The sequence below is a fragment of the Diplotaxodon limnothrissa genome, linkage group LG2 (assembly GCF_057381915.1).
Source record: "Diplotaxodon limnothrissa isolate DT_005_m linkage group LG2, D_limnothrissa_male_GT1.1, whole genome shotgun sequence".
Classification (NCBI taxonomy): Eukaryota; Metazoa; Chordata; class Actinopteri; order Cichliformes; family Cichlidae; genus Diplotaxodon; species Diplotaxodon limnothrissa.
In genome coordinates, this window is record NC_140597.1 from 9,593,688 (window position 1) to 9,611,770 (window position 18,083).

Sequence of the window (18,083 nt, forward strand, 5' to 3'; positions counted from 1 at the left end):
AGGCAATAACCTGATGCCAACCCAACAGAACAGCATTTCATTTATTAAATACAAAACTGAATGTAAACAGAGCCACAAAAAAGAAACTGCTGAAGTTGGCTGCAGTAAAGGTCTAGCAGAGCAACTCGAGAGAGGAAACAGCATTTGGTGATGTCTGTGGATTCTAGGCTTCAGGCAGTCACCGACTGCAAGGAATTTCATGCAAGTATTAAAAACGTTCTTTATATTAAACATAATATTAGTTTATCCAATTAGTTTTGAGACTCTGAAATTGTGGAGTGATGTTTAAAAAAGGCTGTAATTGATAAATAATTACTGCAGGTGTTTTGTAAAATCCTTGGAATTGAAGTTGAATTAAAGTTTGTATTTCACTCACATCTTGACAGTGCTGTTGTGGTGTAGAGAGGCAAAAGTACAAAAATAGTGTCTTTGTCCAACAAATCACTGATCTATCTGTATTTGCTTACCCAAACTCCCTGCCTTTTTGAAGCCGTATTGAAGAAATAACCTGTCACTCTGTTCACAGTCTGATAATCCATCACATTGCATCAGCGTGATGTTCTTTATATTCTAGTGTCTAATCAGCATAAACAAAAAAAAAACCCAATCCCATTAGGTTGTTTTTTTTTCTTGTCTGATGTGAATGATGAATCTATTCCATAATGTCCAATTTCACACAGAAGATGAGATTGGATGTTTATTTTTCTTCTGTAGCTGCTTCTCGGTTTTGTGAATGTGCAGAGTTCAACTGAACAGCAGAAAGCATGCAAAGAGAGCCCGGTGCATCCTACTCCAACCACACATCTGTTCCCATCATTTGCTGACAATTCATTGCAAGGATTTACTGCTTCATGTAGCTTAATCGTATCTGGGTTTATTCCAACTAAAAGCAACATCACTGAGTCTCAGCTATTACATGCAGAGAAGTTTGTGTGGGTTTTCATAGTAATTGGCCGACTGCTGGTGCCCCTGTGTCTCAAAACACTGAACACAAATACATACAACCAAGATAGCATACAGAATACCTGACAATTATTATCATTTCTTCTTGCAGCACCTGCAGTGGCTTCATTTGTATATATTCTCGATCAAAGCAACACAAGCTGTTATGGAAGAACTGCCAATAGTTCCACACGACACGACGGGGTAAAAATATAGAAAGTAGGGCAGCTGTCTGATGTCTCGTTAACAGCACTCTGTAATATCGACACCATAGTGATACATGCAGACATGCATTGTTACCTGGGTGCTCTTCTTTCTCCACTCCTTCCTCAAACTAATCATTATGTCTTTTTCTGCTGTGCTGTTGTCACAGTCACAGGGTTTTGATTATCTCTGAGTTTGGGTTCAATTATCCCGGCATTTGAAATGTTGGGTTCCTGTTTTCATTTTGTTATTATTCTAAAGTGAATTTTCTTGTGAGGTGTCCTGTGTTACAGTTCATGCTTCAAATGTGTATTCTAGTATATTAAGCTTTCATGTTTTTGCAGAATGCAGACTAGATTCTGGTTTCTGTTCTAGGATTATTCCTAAGAAGTTCCTGCTTTGAGTTTGTTGTTTGTGTTTAGTTCCCTAAATATTAGTTTAGTTCCCTGTCTGTTCATTCCTGATTTGATTTCCTATGTGGATGCATCTGAGTGCTCAAAAGTTCATTTCTCTCTGTCTTCATGTATATTGAGACTTCTCGTCTCTGGGATCTGAATCGGGCTTCCTTCTTCCTTTGTGTTTGTTTTACATCCCACTTTGTTATTGTGCTGTTTGTTTTCACCTGTGACCTGTGTCTCATTCCTCTGCTGTTTCCTACTCACAATCAGCCCTCAGTGTATTTACAGTCCAGTCCTTTCTTAGTGTTTGTGAATGTTTCTGCTTTGGGTCCATTACTGTTCAGTTCTGAGCATTACACCCTTCATGATCATCTGCTCTCTATCTTTCACTGTTTTTTTTTCTTTGCACTTTGCTAAACACTGCTCAGAATAACGAGTAGTCCACTGTAGGTTAATTTTTAAGGCTCTGGCAGCACTCCTGCTGCCCCCCATGCAAAAAAAAAAAAAAGCAGATATGGGCCTGCTGCTGGGTTATTGCCCTTTCTACAGTCCTGCCCAGCTCACCTCATGTCTTCTCCACACTCTTAAGACTCTTAAGACTGTGTTGGGAAATGCAGCAAACCTTGCAATGTCTTGTACGGATGTGCCATCCTGGAGAAGCTTGACCTGCAGTGACAAAAAACAGAGGAAAATGAGTTAGGGGAGGCATAAGGAGAAGGCAGCAGTCTGCTTCCTTTTTTGAGAGTTGTCTTGTTGTTGCCTCTCGAGTTTACCTATTCTCACTTATATCTGCACTAAAGAATGGACTCAGCAATGGTTTCCATGAGAACAATAGACAGTGAAGATTTGTGAAGATTTTCCTAGATATGTAGAACTGTTTGTAGTGGCTGTGAACGGTAGATAAATGCTATTTGAATGAATGTCACCATTTGGTTGTTGTGTCCTTGTGTTCCTTTTTGGCATGACAAAAAAAGAAGAAGAAGATAAGTGTAGTTACACCAGCAGTGACATTCTTTCAAAACTCAGTTACAGATCAGGTAAAAACATGTTTTTTCACTCAGTTTTTCCTCCCCGACAGCACAAAAGACAGGTTATGTTTCTTTGTGGTGGTAATGCGTTCTAATTATGTTGGAAAGAGGTAACAATTTTTCACACCAAGAATGGCACCTCGCATAAATAGAAACGAAATTTCTTTTGTTTTTACCAGAGAAGACGGAGTGATTGCATTACAGCCTTTTGTGCTGCTGTCACTCTTCCAGTATGGTGGCGTCTATCTCATCGGCAAGCAGTCTCCAAACAGCAGCCTGTGCTTTGTCCTGCCAGAAGATGGCAAAATTGAATTGACATCTTTCTTGTGCTTTTATGGTAATATATTTGGGATGACTGAGGTCTTATGGTATTGTGTGGAAACACCACTCCTCCCCTCCCCATCACGTCTGCTTCCCCTCATCGTTTCCCAATATATTTCTCCATCTGCAAAGGCAAATGAAACCGACCAGGATCTGCCGTGTTCTCAATGCCAATTTCATTTGCCATGTGGATGGGGCTCACAGTGGGATTATGTCATGATTGGCCAAAACAATCAAACCCAGGCCTGCAGTCTGAAGTGCTGCTGCACTGTGCACTATTATCATTATAACCTTGAAAGACCTTCATGGGCAGAGAGAGGGAAGTCAAGAGGGCCTCGATGCCATTACTGTGCAAATAGCACCCCCTGTTGATCAGCAAAAAAGGGGAATTGGCTGTGCACACGCTACACGCTTATGAGGAAAAGATCCCTTAATGCTGGGAATGGTGCTTTGATGCCATGTAAGGACGCAAGAGGAAATCCACACTCAAACAACCTTAATTAATTAAATAGCCATCTTAATTTATTTGATCTTTTCTAGCAGAAAAATAATTCTGCTGTCCTTTGGGGCTACCCCAAGGATTTATGGCTTTCCTGTAGTTTAAAAATAACTGATCTCAGAATTAGAACATCTACAACAAATGTGAATATTGCAGCGGAATCATGAATCAGTGGGTGAATTTGAATTATGTTCTACTCAACCAAAGTAACATGGATATTTGGAGGGAACATTGAAAAAAATTACAGGTGCCTTAAATGAGACGAAATAAAAGACTAATTTAATAACTTTACCAGTTTTAAAGAAAAATAATTGTGAAAATTTCAAACTAAGGAAGTTTTAAGTGCACTGAACAACACTGGATTAGATACCTGTTTTTATTTTATCTGGGTCGTTCTATAACATATCAGTTGACCAAGTTCCCAGCCTGACCATATGTGTGAATGTGTGTGTGAATGGGTGGATGACTGAATGTAGTGTGAAGCGCTTTGGGGTCCTTAGGGACTAGAAAAGCGCTATACAAATGCAGGCCATTTACCATATGTGATTTCCCTGAAAAAAAAAATCCTGGCAGATGGAAAAGTTCTTAAAACTTTCCAATTTTAGTTTTGTAATGTTATTAATGAAATAAATAAAACACTCTAGAGTTTTGTGATGAGGTTAGGGGCATTTTAAGCTTGAGCAGTATTTTTTATACTTATCATCTGTGTTACAAATTTCAACACCCATCTTTGAAATTATTATTTCGATAAACCTTCAAATATGGTAGTTCAGGCCTTGTTGTCAATTTTTTAACCAAACTCAAGCTCTCAGAAATGTATGTTGAACTTCAGCTTCATCGCAAAAATACTTCTTACCTTTTTCTGACCAAACTAATAACAGCGGAGAGCTAAAATTAAGCATTTTTGTTTGTTTGTTTGTTTGTTTGTTTGTTTGTTTGTTTGTTTGTGTATGGTATAATATGAGGTGGCCTGCCAGGAAACAGGTGGTCAGTTGACATAGAACAGGTTTTTTTTGTAATACAGTAATGCGAACTAGTGCAGTTATTTGGTATCTTTATTTGTTTTTGTTTTAAGAGTTTGAATATTATGAAGACGTCGAAACGTGAACATTTTTGTCATCCAAAAACAAAAACGGCAGCAAAAAATAACTCCATGTTTTTTGAGCGTCAAATGAATCTTTTATTTTGGAGAAAAAAAAAACGCCTCCTGATCCTGTTTCTTCCGGTGCCGTAGCCGTGTGTTCCTGGCGTTTGTTTCTGCTGTGGACTCAGGAGTGCATCTTGGAGGCTGTTTTCACATAAATAATCATGTCTCTGGAGGTGGAATCTGCAGAGTAAGTACTCCGCTTAACTATTGTTAAAGGAGTGTTATTATTAAAGTAAACTGGGTTTTAAAAGCTCCATATTTGATCACATTTTTGGGCAGTGAGGCCTCCTTCATCCTGCAGTAAACTGCAGTAGCGGTAGTTAGCGTTTTTGTGCTAAGCTAACGAGCTAACTTCCAGCCATACGCTGAAGTGTATGTAGTGTATGACTGGAAAGTGGAGTTAGTGCCAGTTGAAAGAGTACCTATGTGATATGAAATATTTGTTTATTGATCATTTATATTTTAATCGCTTCTGTGTACTGCACAAAACTGAAAGAGGTGAGTAAATTAGCATTAGCTTAAGATGTGCGCTTCCCAGTCGCCGTAGATTCTGACATGAGCTGGAAATGTTACTGATTCAAACAAACCCAACCTGGACAACTCACTAAAGTAGCCAGATTGCTTGACATATTAAGTCTGCTTCATTTAGTGTCAGTAACTCCACTTTTTGTCAGAAACTCGCGGTCTATTCAAAACTAGATTCACACTAGATTCAAAACGGTGCTCATAATTTGCTAATATTCAAAATCTCGCAGGAATCCATAATTGAATTATCTAAACTGAGGCTTTTTGCAAGAAAAAATACTAGTGAAAACATTAGTAGTAAGCATAGTGTTTAGAAATGACCACACATCTGTCTGCAGATTCTTACTCCTTAAAATGAAAATTGATGGCAAACACAGTAACAATAAAAAAAATAGGGAAAGTTATTGATCACGACTGAAGGATTTGCTCCAAAGCAAGTTTAACATACAGGGATGCCTCAGGATTTTTTTTCATAGGGGTGGCCATTTGAGGGCAATAATAATATAGGTGGGGTGGCTGTAGCTCAGGTGGCAGAGCAGGTCAGCCACTAATCAGAAGGTCGGTGGTTCGATCCAGGGCTGCCTCCTGGCTGCATGCCAAATATCCTCGGGCAAGATACTAACCCCATGTTTGCCTACTGGTGGTGGTCAGAGGGCCCGGTGGCGCCAGTGTCCGGCAGCCTCGCCTCTGTCAGTGCGCCCCAGGGCAGCTGTGGCTACAATGTAGCTTGCAGAGCGCATGCAAGCAGGGAACATGTGTAGCAACTGTCACAGGTAGGATTCGAACCTCTGCCACCGGGTCTCACGGCAGCTGCCCTACCCTCTGAGCCAAATGAGTTCTGGTCAATGTAGCTTGCCATTGCCAGTGTGTGAATGTGTGTGTGAATGGGTGAATGACTGAATGTAGTGTAGGGCTGCCACGATTTGTCGACTAGTCACGATTACGTCGACTATCAAAATCGTCGACGACTGATTTAATAGTCGACGTGTCGTTTGAAGCTTTGTAAGATCGCAAAAGACGCAGGAATAATAGCAGGATTTAAGAGTGTAATAACGGACTGAAACAGAAGATGGCAGCACAGCATGTACAAGGATTCCAGCTGCCGTTAAACCCCGAAGAAGAAGAAGCAGCTGTGTCCCAGAATTCATAGCGCGGCCCAGCCTAGTTTCCAACAATGGCGGTAGCTAGTTAGTTTTAATATTACTCTTATTATTCTTTCCGGGTCACAAAATAAACGTTTAACATATTTTCAGGCGAGAATGTAGCTGTGTAAACCTCAAATATCTGCTCAGTTTATCAGGACACCACATATTTTCAAAAGCGCTCCGACGTTTTCGGAGACGTCTGTTACCCACTAGCTCGATAGCTAGCCGGGGGCTAGGTCACTAGCGCCGTGAGAACACCGGACTCCCGGCAAATTGTTTTCAAACCCACCGCCGTCTTTCGCGACTCAGGTTAAATATATATGAGTCACTTAGATAAATTAAAAATGTTATTGTTTGGCTTTTTTTAGTATTTTATTTGTTCCTGAGTAAATCGGTTTGGCTGAGATTAAAGTTATAGTTTTTACACAGCTGAATAAACGTCAAGCAGACAGCTGATTATCAGAAGTGTGAGATGCTGGAGAATATACTCCGGTGTCCTGTTATATTTTAGATAGCAAGGAGTTTATTAAACTTTACCGAAACAATCTGCAAATTTCATTAAAATTGAATAAACTATCATCTTGTCTTTATTTTTAGTTAGCACCTTAAAAGCTTAAAGCTGTAAGCTAATGATAGTTATATAAGAGCAGATGCTGCTGGTGCAATAAGCTGTAGTTTTACGTCCAGTGGATGATGATCTGATTAGTCGACTAATCGCATAAATAATCGGTGACTAGTCGACTATCAAAATAATCGTTTGTGGCAGCCCTAATGTAGTGTAAAGCGCTTTGGGGTCCTTAGGGACTGAGTAAAGCGCTATACAAATACCATATAGGGGTGGCACACCAAAAACAGAATTTCCAGTTTTATTATGTTGTTGTCATATATATATATATATATATATATATATATATATATATATATATATATATATATATATATGAGGGTGAAGGTAACGGTGGTCCCCCGTGGTAATCGGAGCACTAGGTGCGGTGACTCCCAAGCTAGGCGAGTGGCTCCAGCAGATCCCGGGAACAACATCGGAGATCTCTGTCCAGAAGAGCGCAGTCCTGGGAACAGCTAAGATACTGCGCAGGACCCTCAAGCTCCCAGGCCTCTGGTAGAGGACCCGAGCTTGAAGGATAAACCGCCCGCAGGGGCGTGCTGGGTGTATATATATATATATATCCAGGCCATCAACACGTACACCCTGCCCGTGATCAGGTACCCTGCTGGGGTAATAGGCTGGCCAAAGGAGGAGATAGAAGCCACTGACATAAAGACAAGAAAGCTCCTTACCATGCATGGAGGGTTTCACCCCAAGTCCAGCACCCTGAGGCTGTACTCTAAGCGGAAGGAAGGGGGCCGGGGACTGGTGAGTGTCAGCACCACAGTCCAGGATGAGACAACGAACATCCAAGAATACATTGGGAAGATGGCCCCAACTGACCGAGTGCTCAGTGAATACCTCAGGCAGCAGAAACCCAAGAAAGAGGAGGGAGACGAGGAACCATCATGGAAGGACAGGCCCCTGCACGGTATGTACCACCGGCAGATAGAGGAGGTGGCTGATATCCAGAAATCCTACCAGTGGCTGGACAAAGCTGGACTGAAAGACAGCACAGAGGCACTAATCATGGCAGCACAAGAACAAGCTCTGAGCACAAGATCCATAGAGGCTGGGGTCTATCACACCAGGCAAGACCCCAGGTGCAGACTGTGTAAAGATGCCCCAGAGACAATCCAGCACATAACAGCAGGGTGCAAGATGCTAGCAGGCAAGGCATACATGGAACGCTGTAACCAAGTGGCCGGCATAGTGTACAGGAACATCTGTGCCGAGTATAACCTGGAAGTCCCGAGGTCAAAATGGGAGATGCCCCCAAGGGTGGTGGAGAATGACCGAGCTAAGATCCTGTGGGACTTCCAGATACAGACGGACAAAATGGTGGTGGCTAACCAACCGGACATAGTGGTGGTAGACAAACAGAAGAAGATGGCCGTAGTGATCGATGTAGCGGTTCCGAATGACAGCAATATCAGGAAGAAGGAACACGAGAAGCTGGAGAAATACCAAGGGCTCAGAGAAGAGCTCGAGAGGATGTGGAGGGTGAAGGTAACGGCGGTCCCCGTGGTAATCGGAGCACTAGGTGCGGTGACTCCCAAGCTAGGCGAGTGGCTCCAGCAGATCCCGGGAACAACATCGGAGATCTCTGTCCAGAAGAGCGCAGTCCTGGGAACAGCTAAGATACTGCGCAGGACCCTCAAGCTCCCAGGCCTCTGGTAGAGGACCCGAGCTTGAAGGATAAACCGCCCGCAGGGACGTGCTGGGTGTTTTTATATATATATATATATATATATATATATATATATATATATATATATACACTTGAAAAATATGTTGAGAAAGAAAAGAATTACATGACTTTGAATTCCATAATAACCTGTTTTAATTGATTGATTGACTAACTGGAACGTCCCAACTCTTTAATGTTTCTCAGCAGAGCTGAGCAGGAGCAGCTTAAGATTCCTCTCCCAGAATGGAGTTCACTTTAAGAGAAAACTTGTTGAGGAAAGACAAATGAGTATTAGATCATGTATGAGTGTGAACTGTTTGCCTGTCTCTATGTTGGCCCTGAGATGAACTAGGTTTTCTGCAACCTGATATGGATCAAATACCTATAAATAAATAAGACTTTTGACATTTTAAACACCACACAGATATTTCCATGTGTTTCACAATCAACTATTTACTGGTGCAAAACAAAATAATCTCTTGGCAACACATTTATTCAAAACAGTTTTATCCAGCCATCAAAGTTTATTAAAATGTATTACCAACATAGGGCAGTCTTGCTAAAGGGGCCTCTGGGGAGGACAGCAGATTTTGCCCCCCTGGCACGCCCTTGGTGGTGCTGATGGTGATGATGATCTAGAACATAGTTTGAGTTTAGAAGTTATTAGTTCACTCAATTCTAAAATGTGTGCTGGACTTTCAGTGCATGCAGTACTGGCATTTCCCTACACTAATGAAAGAGAAATCACTTTAGTTTGTTCCCAGATTAAAGTGAATTATTTCAACAGATTTAATCTTCTCCATGATGAATAGCCAATAAATAGCCTACTCATGTTTTTCTTATCTATCTTCTTAGATTGGCTGCATTTGTGTCAGTATAATCAGACATTGCAGCAGATAAGAGTCAAGCATAAAAGCATTTATTTTCTGCATCAAAGTCTAAATGTATTTCAGTCCCAGTGATTATGTGCCACATTAATGCACCGTGGTGTTAGTAAGGCACAAACACTTATTCCAACACCAGAGAATCTATTTCACTCTTAGAGCGTACTGAAGACTTAGTGAATCTAAAATGCAGATAATGGTATATGTTAGAGGTGGGAATCACCATACATCCCACGATACGATATTATCACAATACTTAACGCACAATACGATATTATTGCAATTTTTTAAAATATTTTGCGATATTCAGATTCTGTACATAAAGGTAAACGTTATCAATATTCATTTTATCTAATATCAAAGTCTCACACTCAGTATTTCTCTCATTTCAGTCAGTTTTATTGTTGACAAACTGAACGGTTTGTATTACGGTCTAGTCCAACTTAACTGAATGCAACCATCTGGTACAATTATAGCTATTCTGAACTATGCAATTTATGAAAACTATGCAGCCCCTTCAGCAACTGAAGAATTTGAAAGTAAATTAAAACAAAATATAATTTTACATTAAATAAAAAAGTTTTAAACTTAATTAAAATAAAACATGTCTTAAATTAAAATAAGTAAACTGTCATGTTTATTGCTGCCAAAAAAAAGTTAAACACATTTGGACAGTGTCAGGATTCTTGCTGAGAAAAAGGATCAACATGCTCTGAAGTCAGAGCATGTTCCAGTCCACAAAAACTTTTTTTGTAACAAAATATCGATTTCTGCTGTCCCTGTGTCGATACATTATTAGCAAACAAAATATCACGATACTACACAGTATCGATTTTTTTTCCCCCACCCCTAGTATATGTTTGGTATGAGAACCTAACCAGGTAAAAAGAGTGCCACCTTGTGACATGAAAATTCTGAATTTGAACTCACTATACCTCAAAGTGTAGGGTATCATCAGGAACGTTTCTGACCACCAAATCCTGAGCTTGTTTTACCTGAGCTGAGCCGTCTTCTGTCTCACGTTGTTTGTCTATTTTCACAGTGTGGTCCGTCTGATTATGCAGTACTTAAAAGAGAACAATCTGCACCGGACACTAGCCACTCTGCAGGAGGAGACGACAGTGTCTCTGAACACAGTGGACAGTATAGAGAGCTTCGTGGCAGACATCAACAGCGGCCACTGGGATACTGTTCTACAAGCCATCCAGTCCCTCAAGCTGCCAGACAAGACCTTGATAGACCTTTACGAACAGGTATGGTCTGGATAAAGTTTTGATTGACAGGTCCAGAAGACGCTGGCATCTTATCATCATCTGGGATTATACGGGGGGTGAGGGCTTGTTTGTATACAATGAGAAGTGTTGACAGTAAAGTGTGAATATTAGATTTAGAGAGTTATAGATAGATGTTGATGATGATGATGATGATGATAGTACATTGAACTGGGCTTTCACACCATTTTGGATGGTGTCCAAAGCTTGGCTAAGTCCTCCAGCTTTATTTCTAATGGTTTCTGGTCAGAAAGGGTTTTTTTCAGGTGTTTCTTGTAATACTATCTTAATCCAGATGTTTTCTTTTCTAAGCATTTGTATCATAGCAAATCTCCCAGTGTAAGCATAGTAGATCTTTTTGTTTGTTTAAATTGGGCCTTTGTGTTGATTCCCTCACCAGGTCGTGTTAGAGCTGATTGAACTGAGAGAGCTGGGTGCAGCTCGTTCACTGCTCAGACAGACTGACCCCATGATCATGCTGAAACAGACCCAGCCAGAGAGATACATCCACTTGGAGAACCTGCTGGCTCGCTCCTACTTTGATCCCAGAGAGGTGAGATAAATTGCTTAAAGTGACTCTTATTTATTTTTTCCATTTTTTCCTGAGTTTATTATTTTTTTTCCCTCGTTTTTTTCCCTCGGCTTTTTAAATCTGGAAAAATAAGGTTTTAAATCAGAAAGAACATCAGATTAAAATGTGCTGTACGTTTTTAATAGATGTGCATGTTTCTTTCTTACGCATTGTTGAAATTCTATCCAGGCCTACCCAGATGGCAGCAGTAAGGAGAAGCGTCGGGCGGCCATCGCTCAGGCGCTGGCAGGAGAGGTCAGCGTGGTGCCTCCCTCTCGTCTCATGGCTCTGCTGGGACAGGTATGTGACCTGCAAATTTGCAGGTGTTGTACTAGTTTGTGAAACTCATTTGCCTCTTAATTTTACAAAAAAAAATAGGAATGTACAAGCAGAGTTGTCCTTGATTATAATTCTGCATGCATAATATCGACTCCTTGTTATTGTATTGTCTTAACTACACACTATTCGGTTGTTCAGTGATGACGCGATGAATCCTACTTCCGGGTCTAAAGTAGTCTGCGTTTAATATGGCTTTTGTGTTGTTAACATGTTTAATGTTATGTATTTTCTTATATTTGATCTCAAAAAGCTCCTAAAACAGTCAGTGATCACTGTTGACCTCCCTCGGCTTTTATTACCACTAATCATTTATTTAAGCTCAGTTTTTAAAACCTTAGGATGTAACTACAGCCCAGCCCATGCAGCAGTATATGAATGACTAACCTCGTATTGTGGCTGCATTATCTCAGTTATTCTCCTGGCTGAAGTTTGGTCCTTTTACAGCATCCTGCCATGCGATTACATTTGTTCCTGACCACCGAGAACACTCACGTTAACTTTTATCGAGTGGAAAAAAAGTTAGCTTGTTCATATTATGCTAACATAGCTGTGTCGCTAGCGGTCACATAGCACATCATTATATACCAGCTAGCCCAACTTCAGTAACCCTACAAACGTCACTGCTGTTTAGTTTTCTGTCTTCATTTATGCTGGAAGTGATAACAGAGCTGTACGTTTGAATTTGTTTCCAAAACCCCGCAGTCAGGACATGATATATTGTATTTAGATAGAAGCTAGCGAGCTAACTTCCTGCTAACTTCTAACTCCGTTAAATGTCATAAATTCCGTTTTCATGGATGCCTGGATGTTAAACTCAATTGTTACACCTGGTAGAGCAGAACGCTGATCATTTTATTAAAGATGAAAGACTTTAGACAGTTTTTCAACTCTCAGTAATGCCATAGTGATCGTTTGATATATGGACCTGCAGCGGAGTTTAGACCCAGACACGGCTAGTGACGTCAGACTTAACAACCGGATAAAGCACCTTGTTGTGATTTGGTGCTATATAAATAAAATTTGTTCCTCAGTTCAGATAAAATGCAAATGCTTATGTCGTCCCCCGTCATCTTTTTCCTTCTGTAGGCTCTGAAGTGGCAGCAGCATCAGGGTCTCCTGCCTCCTGGTATGACCATTGACTTGTTCAGAGGTAAAGCTGCCGTTAAAGATGTAGAAGAGGAACGCTTTCCCACGCAGCTCAGCAGACACATCAAGGTACCCACACTATCCCAAAATGGCAATTTGTATTAGTCAGCTTCTTCACTGTGACCAGGCCTTACTGCCATTTCTTCAAGTTCATGACTTAAACTTGTTCTGACGTGACTTGTTTTTCCTCCCTGTGCAGTTTGGACAGAAATCTCACGTGGAGTGTTCCCGATTCTCCCCTGATGGTCAGTATCTGGTCACTGGCTCTGTGGACGGTTTCATCGAAGTCTGGAACTTCACAACTGGCAAAATCAGGAAGGTGGGTTGAAAGGAAAAGAAAGGCAGATTTAGTTTCTGCTTAAATGTCACTCTGTTTATGCCAGTTATTTTTAATTATTATATATCTTTTGTGTTTGCAGGATCTGAAATACCAGGCTCAGGATAACTTCATGATGATGGATGACGCTGTGTTGTGTATGGGCTTCAGTCGGGACACAGAGATGTTGGCCACTGGAGCCCAGGATGGGAAGGTTAAGGTATAGAGGACCAGCTGTACTTCAGTTTCTGTCATTGTCCTTCTGTGTTTCATTCACCAATTCTGCACTTGCAGCCCATTTCTAGCTATATAACCACATCTATTGGTATAAAATTATAAAAACCAAGAAGACATTTTAATTATTACACATGAAAGCTCTCAGAAAACTGAAAACCTCAGTTTCTTTCACTCGTGTGTTTTCTGTTTTACTAAAACACGAGAACAAACTGTATGTGTCTGTGTAGGTTTGGAAGATCCAGAGCGGTCAGTGTTTGAGGAGGTTCGAGCGTGCCCACAGCAAAGGAGTAACATGTGTCAGCTTCTGCAAGGACAGCAGCCAGCTCCTCAGTGCCTCCTTTGATCAGACCATCAGGTAAACTACTATCTGACTGTTTGTCCTTACCAGCAGCAGAGGAGGCTGTGCAGCCATTAGGGTGGTGTTTTTCTAGTGGTGTTTTCCCCCATATGCACAATGTGTTTACCAAACTCAATCATGCACTCACTTCTAGTTTCTCACTGCGACTGTGGTGTGAAATAAAGATAATACAGTGGTTATGGCTGCCACTATTATTTCTCAAAATCTAAAGCTCATACTAAGGACGTGCAAGGTTGTTTAATTGTCACAAAGTGAATGATCTTAGTGCTGATGTCCATGATGACCAAACTTCAAAGCAGGCTATGGGATCATGAGTGTGGTCTGGTTGTGTTCAAGCATGTAGGAGGTGGATGGGAGCAGGTGAAAAGATCACTTTTTCCCAAAGTTCAGTTGGCTTTTTATCGTGATGATTTTGGTTGTTTAAGAAGAACCGTAGTTTTTAGCTCCACTCAGGCTCTCTCTTTGCTGTACACTCTGTGTGAGTGTACGAGTGGCTGCTACTGTTTGAAGTTCTCTTATCTAACAACAGCTGGTGCCTAGATGCTAACAATACTGTTACCATTGGCAACAAAAGACCATACTAATTGTGTCTTGAAGTATTAAATACACTTACATTAAAAAACAAAAACAGCTGCATTTTTGTGTCAGTAAATCAGCAGTGGTGGCTCCTCTGAACATGATTTACTAAAGCCCCTCCCCCGACTAGCAGCTGAACACATGAACAGTAGCAACAAACAACCAACCAGTAATAACAAGGAATTTCAAGAGCTCAATAAAGCTCCAAGTAGGGCTGGGCTATATCATACCGTTCACGGTAATACCGGTGTCATTTTGGGCAACGATAGGAAAATGACATATCGCGATAGAATATGGGTAAAACGCGCATGCGCAGTGCCTATGTTTACATACGCACATGGCGGCGACGCAGAATGAAAAGAGCGAAAGTGGATCGTTAAATGAAACAGATGAACCAGAATTGGTTTGTAAAAATCCCACTGGAAATGCCTTTTGGCAAACTGTCAGCAAGGAATTTGCGCTGTTACATTTTTATATAACTTTAATGCACATAAAAAAACAGCTGCTTGTTTAAGTGAAAATACATTGATGGGGGTTTTTGCACTAATAAAGTTGTGGAGTTGTAAAGTATTTTGTCTAGTGTCAATTATATTGTCAGTTACTGTATATCGTTATCGCAAATTTTCAAATGTATATCGTGATAAATATTTTTGGTCATATCGCCCTGCTCTAGCTCCAAGACAGTTAGAATGTTTACCTGACTGGCACACACGTTAACATTAGCCATGTAATTACGTACATTATGATTATGGTAGCACTGCCGGCTATGACTAATAAATGATAACATTAATGTTGGATCTGGGCAAGAAATAGTTCTGGTCCTCTGTAACATTAATGTAGTGTTGATTTAAAACAATAGCATAGGTACTTTTGTTTCTATTAATGTCCCAGATGTTTACCAGCAACACACAAACAGTGGCATCCAATCTTAGCGTCTGTATTTTATCAGCATCAGTAAATATAGTGCGAAGTCAGCAGAATCACAGGAATTTAACAAGGCGGAATAGACTACTGTTCTTTCATTCTTCATTAAAACTACTGTGCTCTTCAGTAAACCTTCTTAAATTATTATGTCGACGTCATCCCTATTTGTTTGTTGTTGTTTTTCATAAGAATCCATGGACTTAAGTCAGGTAAAACTCTAAAGGAGTTCCGCGGTCACTCCTCGTTTGTCAACGAGGTCACATTCACTCCGGACGGCCATCACATCATCAGCGCTTCATCTGATGGTACAGTAAAGGTAAGAGAAGCGGCTGATTTAAAAATAACCCCATTCATCCACTTCTTTCTCATAATGCTTCTTGCTTTCCCACTCATCTTCAACGTGCTTCAGGTCTGGAACGTGAAGACCACTGAGTGCACCAGCACCTTCAAGCCTCTGGGAACGTCAGCCGGCACTGATATCACAGTCAATAACGTCATCCTGCTGCCCAAGAACCCGGAGCACTTTGTCGTGTGCAACCGCTCCAACACAGTGGTCATCATGAACATGCAGGGACAGGTCAGTTAATGTCGCCACATCACTAACAGTTGTTTGGGATTTTCTTCTAAACCCGGAGTTTTAGGTAATAAGCTGTTTTCTTGTGCAGATCGTGAGGAGTTTCAGCTCCGGTAAGAGGGAAGGTGGTGACTTTGTGTGCTGCACTCTGTCGCCCCGCGGCGAGTGGATCTACTGCGTGGGTGAAGACTTTGTGCTCTACTGCTTCAGCACAGTCACCGGCAAGCTGGAGAGAACACTGACGGTACGTTACGGCACTCAGGATCAGAGTTTCCAAAAATACCACACCATATTCTGTCCTCTGTTCCTCCCCCAAGTTCTTATCGCTGAAGTTTTGAAGTCAGTGTTGAAGGGGGGGATGTGTAACTGCCTTGTCTTCCATATAAAACTATATACATGTAGGTGTTGTACTGGTCACTGCTGATGTTTCCATTTTACACACAGTAGCTGAAATTATTTTGCAAAATAATGGATAATTTTTGTGTGAATCCATCACTTCAGACTGGAAGAAGCTCTACTCTGTTTCACTCTTGATGTTTTTGGTGTATCTTGATCACATCTTACATCTCCCATCTCCAGGTCCACGAGAAGGATGTTATCGGCATCGCTCACCACCCCCACCAGAACCTCATCTCCACCTACAGTGAGGATGGCCTGCTGAAGCTCTGGAAACCTTAAAAAGAAAAAAAAAAACACCCTCAGGAGAAGAGACTGATGCTCTCCTCAGTCTGGACACGGCTCCGCCCACTTTGATTTATTTAACCTTCTGCAGCCCTAATAAATCCTTCTCAGATTCAGGTGGTTCAGAGGTTTAAATTAATGGGAACACAGTAGTGACTAACATGCAAAGACTGAGCAGGATTTTAAGAAGTTTTTGTATCATTAAAAAAATATACATGTGAATGTTGACAGCTACGGCAGTTTGGGGTGTTTGCACAGCAGAGTCTTATTTAACTCAGCTTCTTAGGTTTGTTGCATATTTTTTACAAATAAAGTTTTCATTTCATGTGTCTTAGAAAGCAATTTGATGAACAGCGATGGTATTTAATAATTTGTAGGCCACCCACTGTTGTTGTTTTCATTAACAGTTTTCCACAGAAATTATTACAAATGTGAAGGAAACGTGATTGTCACAAATTCTCGAACTGTACTCAGTGAAATCCTAAAGAAAAGAATTCTGCACATTTTCCACTGGCTGTTCAATAAATAAGATTCTGTTGTTCAACATGCAAGCATTTCCAACTTTTATATAAGAGTGCTTCAGCAGGAGGAGAGAGGTCCACAGTGAGAGTGCAGATACTTGAGCCGACTCATTTTAAAAGTTTGTTTTTGTAAATATATTTTTGTTTGCATTTTTCAGTAAGATCTGGTTAAATAGTTCATGGTTGCATGTTGGTTCCTCTCATTTAGAATAGAAAAAGTATAAGATGTAGAAAATGTTACCCAGTATTTTTGAATTCCTCAAACGTTGCTGATCTTGGACAGAAAACAGTTTTGTTCAGTGATCTATAAAATACCACCTATTTGGTTATCATTTGGAAATGGGGTGTAATATGTCAAGTGTTTTTTGTTTTTTCCTTCTGGTTTGTTTTTATATGAATTTGCTGTCTGGATGCACACGTCCTGTGTAACGCCGTCTGTCTGTGCCATTAAACTGTTTAACCAGAGCAGTGAAATGTGACATCTGTGCAAAAGAAATAATCCCTTCCAGTGCTTTTGAATCATTGCGACATACCGGTAATTCAAGAAATCTTCCACATTTTAAAGGCGAGAAAAAAAAAAAGCTTCACAAAACATCTGAAGTTTTTAAAGGCAGTTCGGTCTACATTTAATTTCCTGCCTCCCCGACTTCTGGAAGATGTTTTGGTAATTCTCTGCCTCTGCGTTTAATCCCTGAATAAACTGGTGCATGGCTGTTGGTACAGCAGCTCTGCAGAGGAGAGGAGCATCCAGTCAGTCAGCGAGGTAAGGAAGGTTTGTAAATCCTTCAAAATAAAAGCGCAAATGTGAAAAGTATAATGTACCTCTACTCTGATTGTTGTCACCAGAATTGTTTTGATTATTTTACCAAGTCAAGAGCATTTCAGAAAATTATTAAAGTGTCATTTATTCTAAAGATTCTGGAGCCTTTTATTATTTCCTGTAATGGCAGCATGTAAGAAGGATGTGGTGGTTTCTTACACCAATGAACAATTACTTATTTGTATCCTACTTTTTTCAACAAAAAAGAATTCCACACAGACTAAGGCTCAATTTATTTTCAGCTTTTTGAAGTCTTATTTAATTTAGCCAAAAACACATCATACTAAAGTTTATTTTTTTAACTTCTATATATATATATATATATATACAACAGGAAGTTGTTTGCATTGCTGTGAACT

General features: G+C 40.5%; 1 protein-coding gene across 1 annotated transcript; it reads left to right on the top strand.

The window, feature by feature from the left end:
- The first annotated feature begins 4,627 nt into the window (after positions 1-4,627).
- Positions 4,628-17,775, top strand: smu1a (SMU1 DNA replication regulator and spliceosomal factor a). The gene is made up of 12 exons (XM_085366815.1): positions 4,628-4,726; positions 10,433-10,643; positions 11,062-11,214; positions 11,422-11,532; positions 12,658-12,786; positions 12,917-13,036; positions 13,137-13,253; positions 13,498-13,625; positions 15,318-15,444; positions 15,538-15,705; positions 15,794-15,946; positions 16,282-17,775. Exons 1-12 carry the CDS (start codon positions 4,701-4,703, stop codon positions 16,378-16,380), a joined length of 1,542 nt encoding a protein of 513 aa, XP_085222941.1. The 5' UTR covers positions 4,628-4,700; the 3' UTR covers positions 16,381-17,775.
- Positions 17,776-18,083: the final 308 nt, after the last annotated feature.

Bases quoted from the DNA above. Each gene is read 5' to 3' on its own strand.
- smu1a (XM_085366815.1), top strand. From the start codon at position 4,701: ATGTCTCTGGAGGTGGAATCTGCAGA. The intron at 13,037-13,136 runs GTGGGTTGAAAG...TTGTGTTTGCAG, and splicing joins CAACTGGCAAAATCAGGAAG to GATCTGAAATACCAGGCTCA. The intron at 15,706-15,793 runs GTCAGTTAATGT...TTTCTTGTGCAG, and splicing joins TCATGAACATGCAGGGACAG to ATCGTGAGGAGTTTCAGCTC.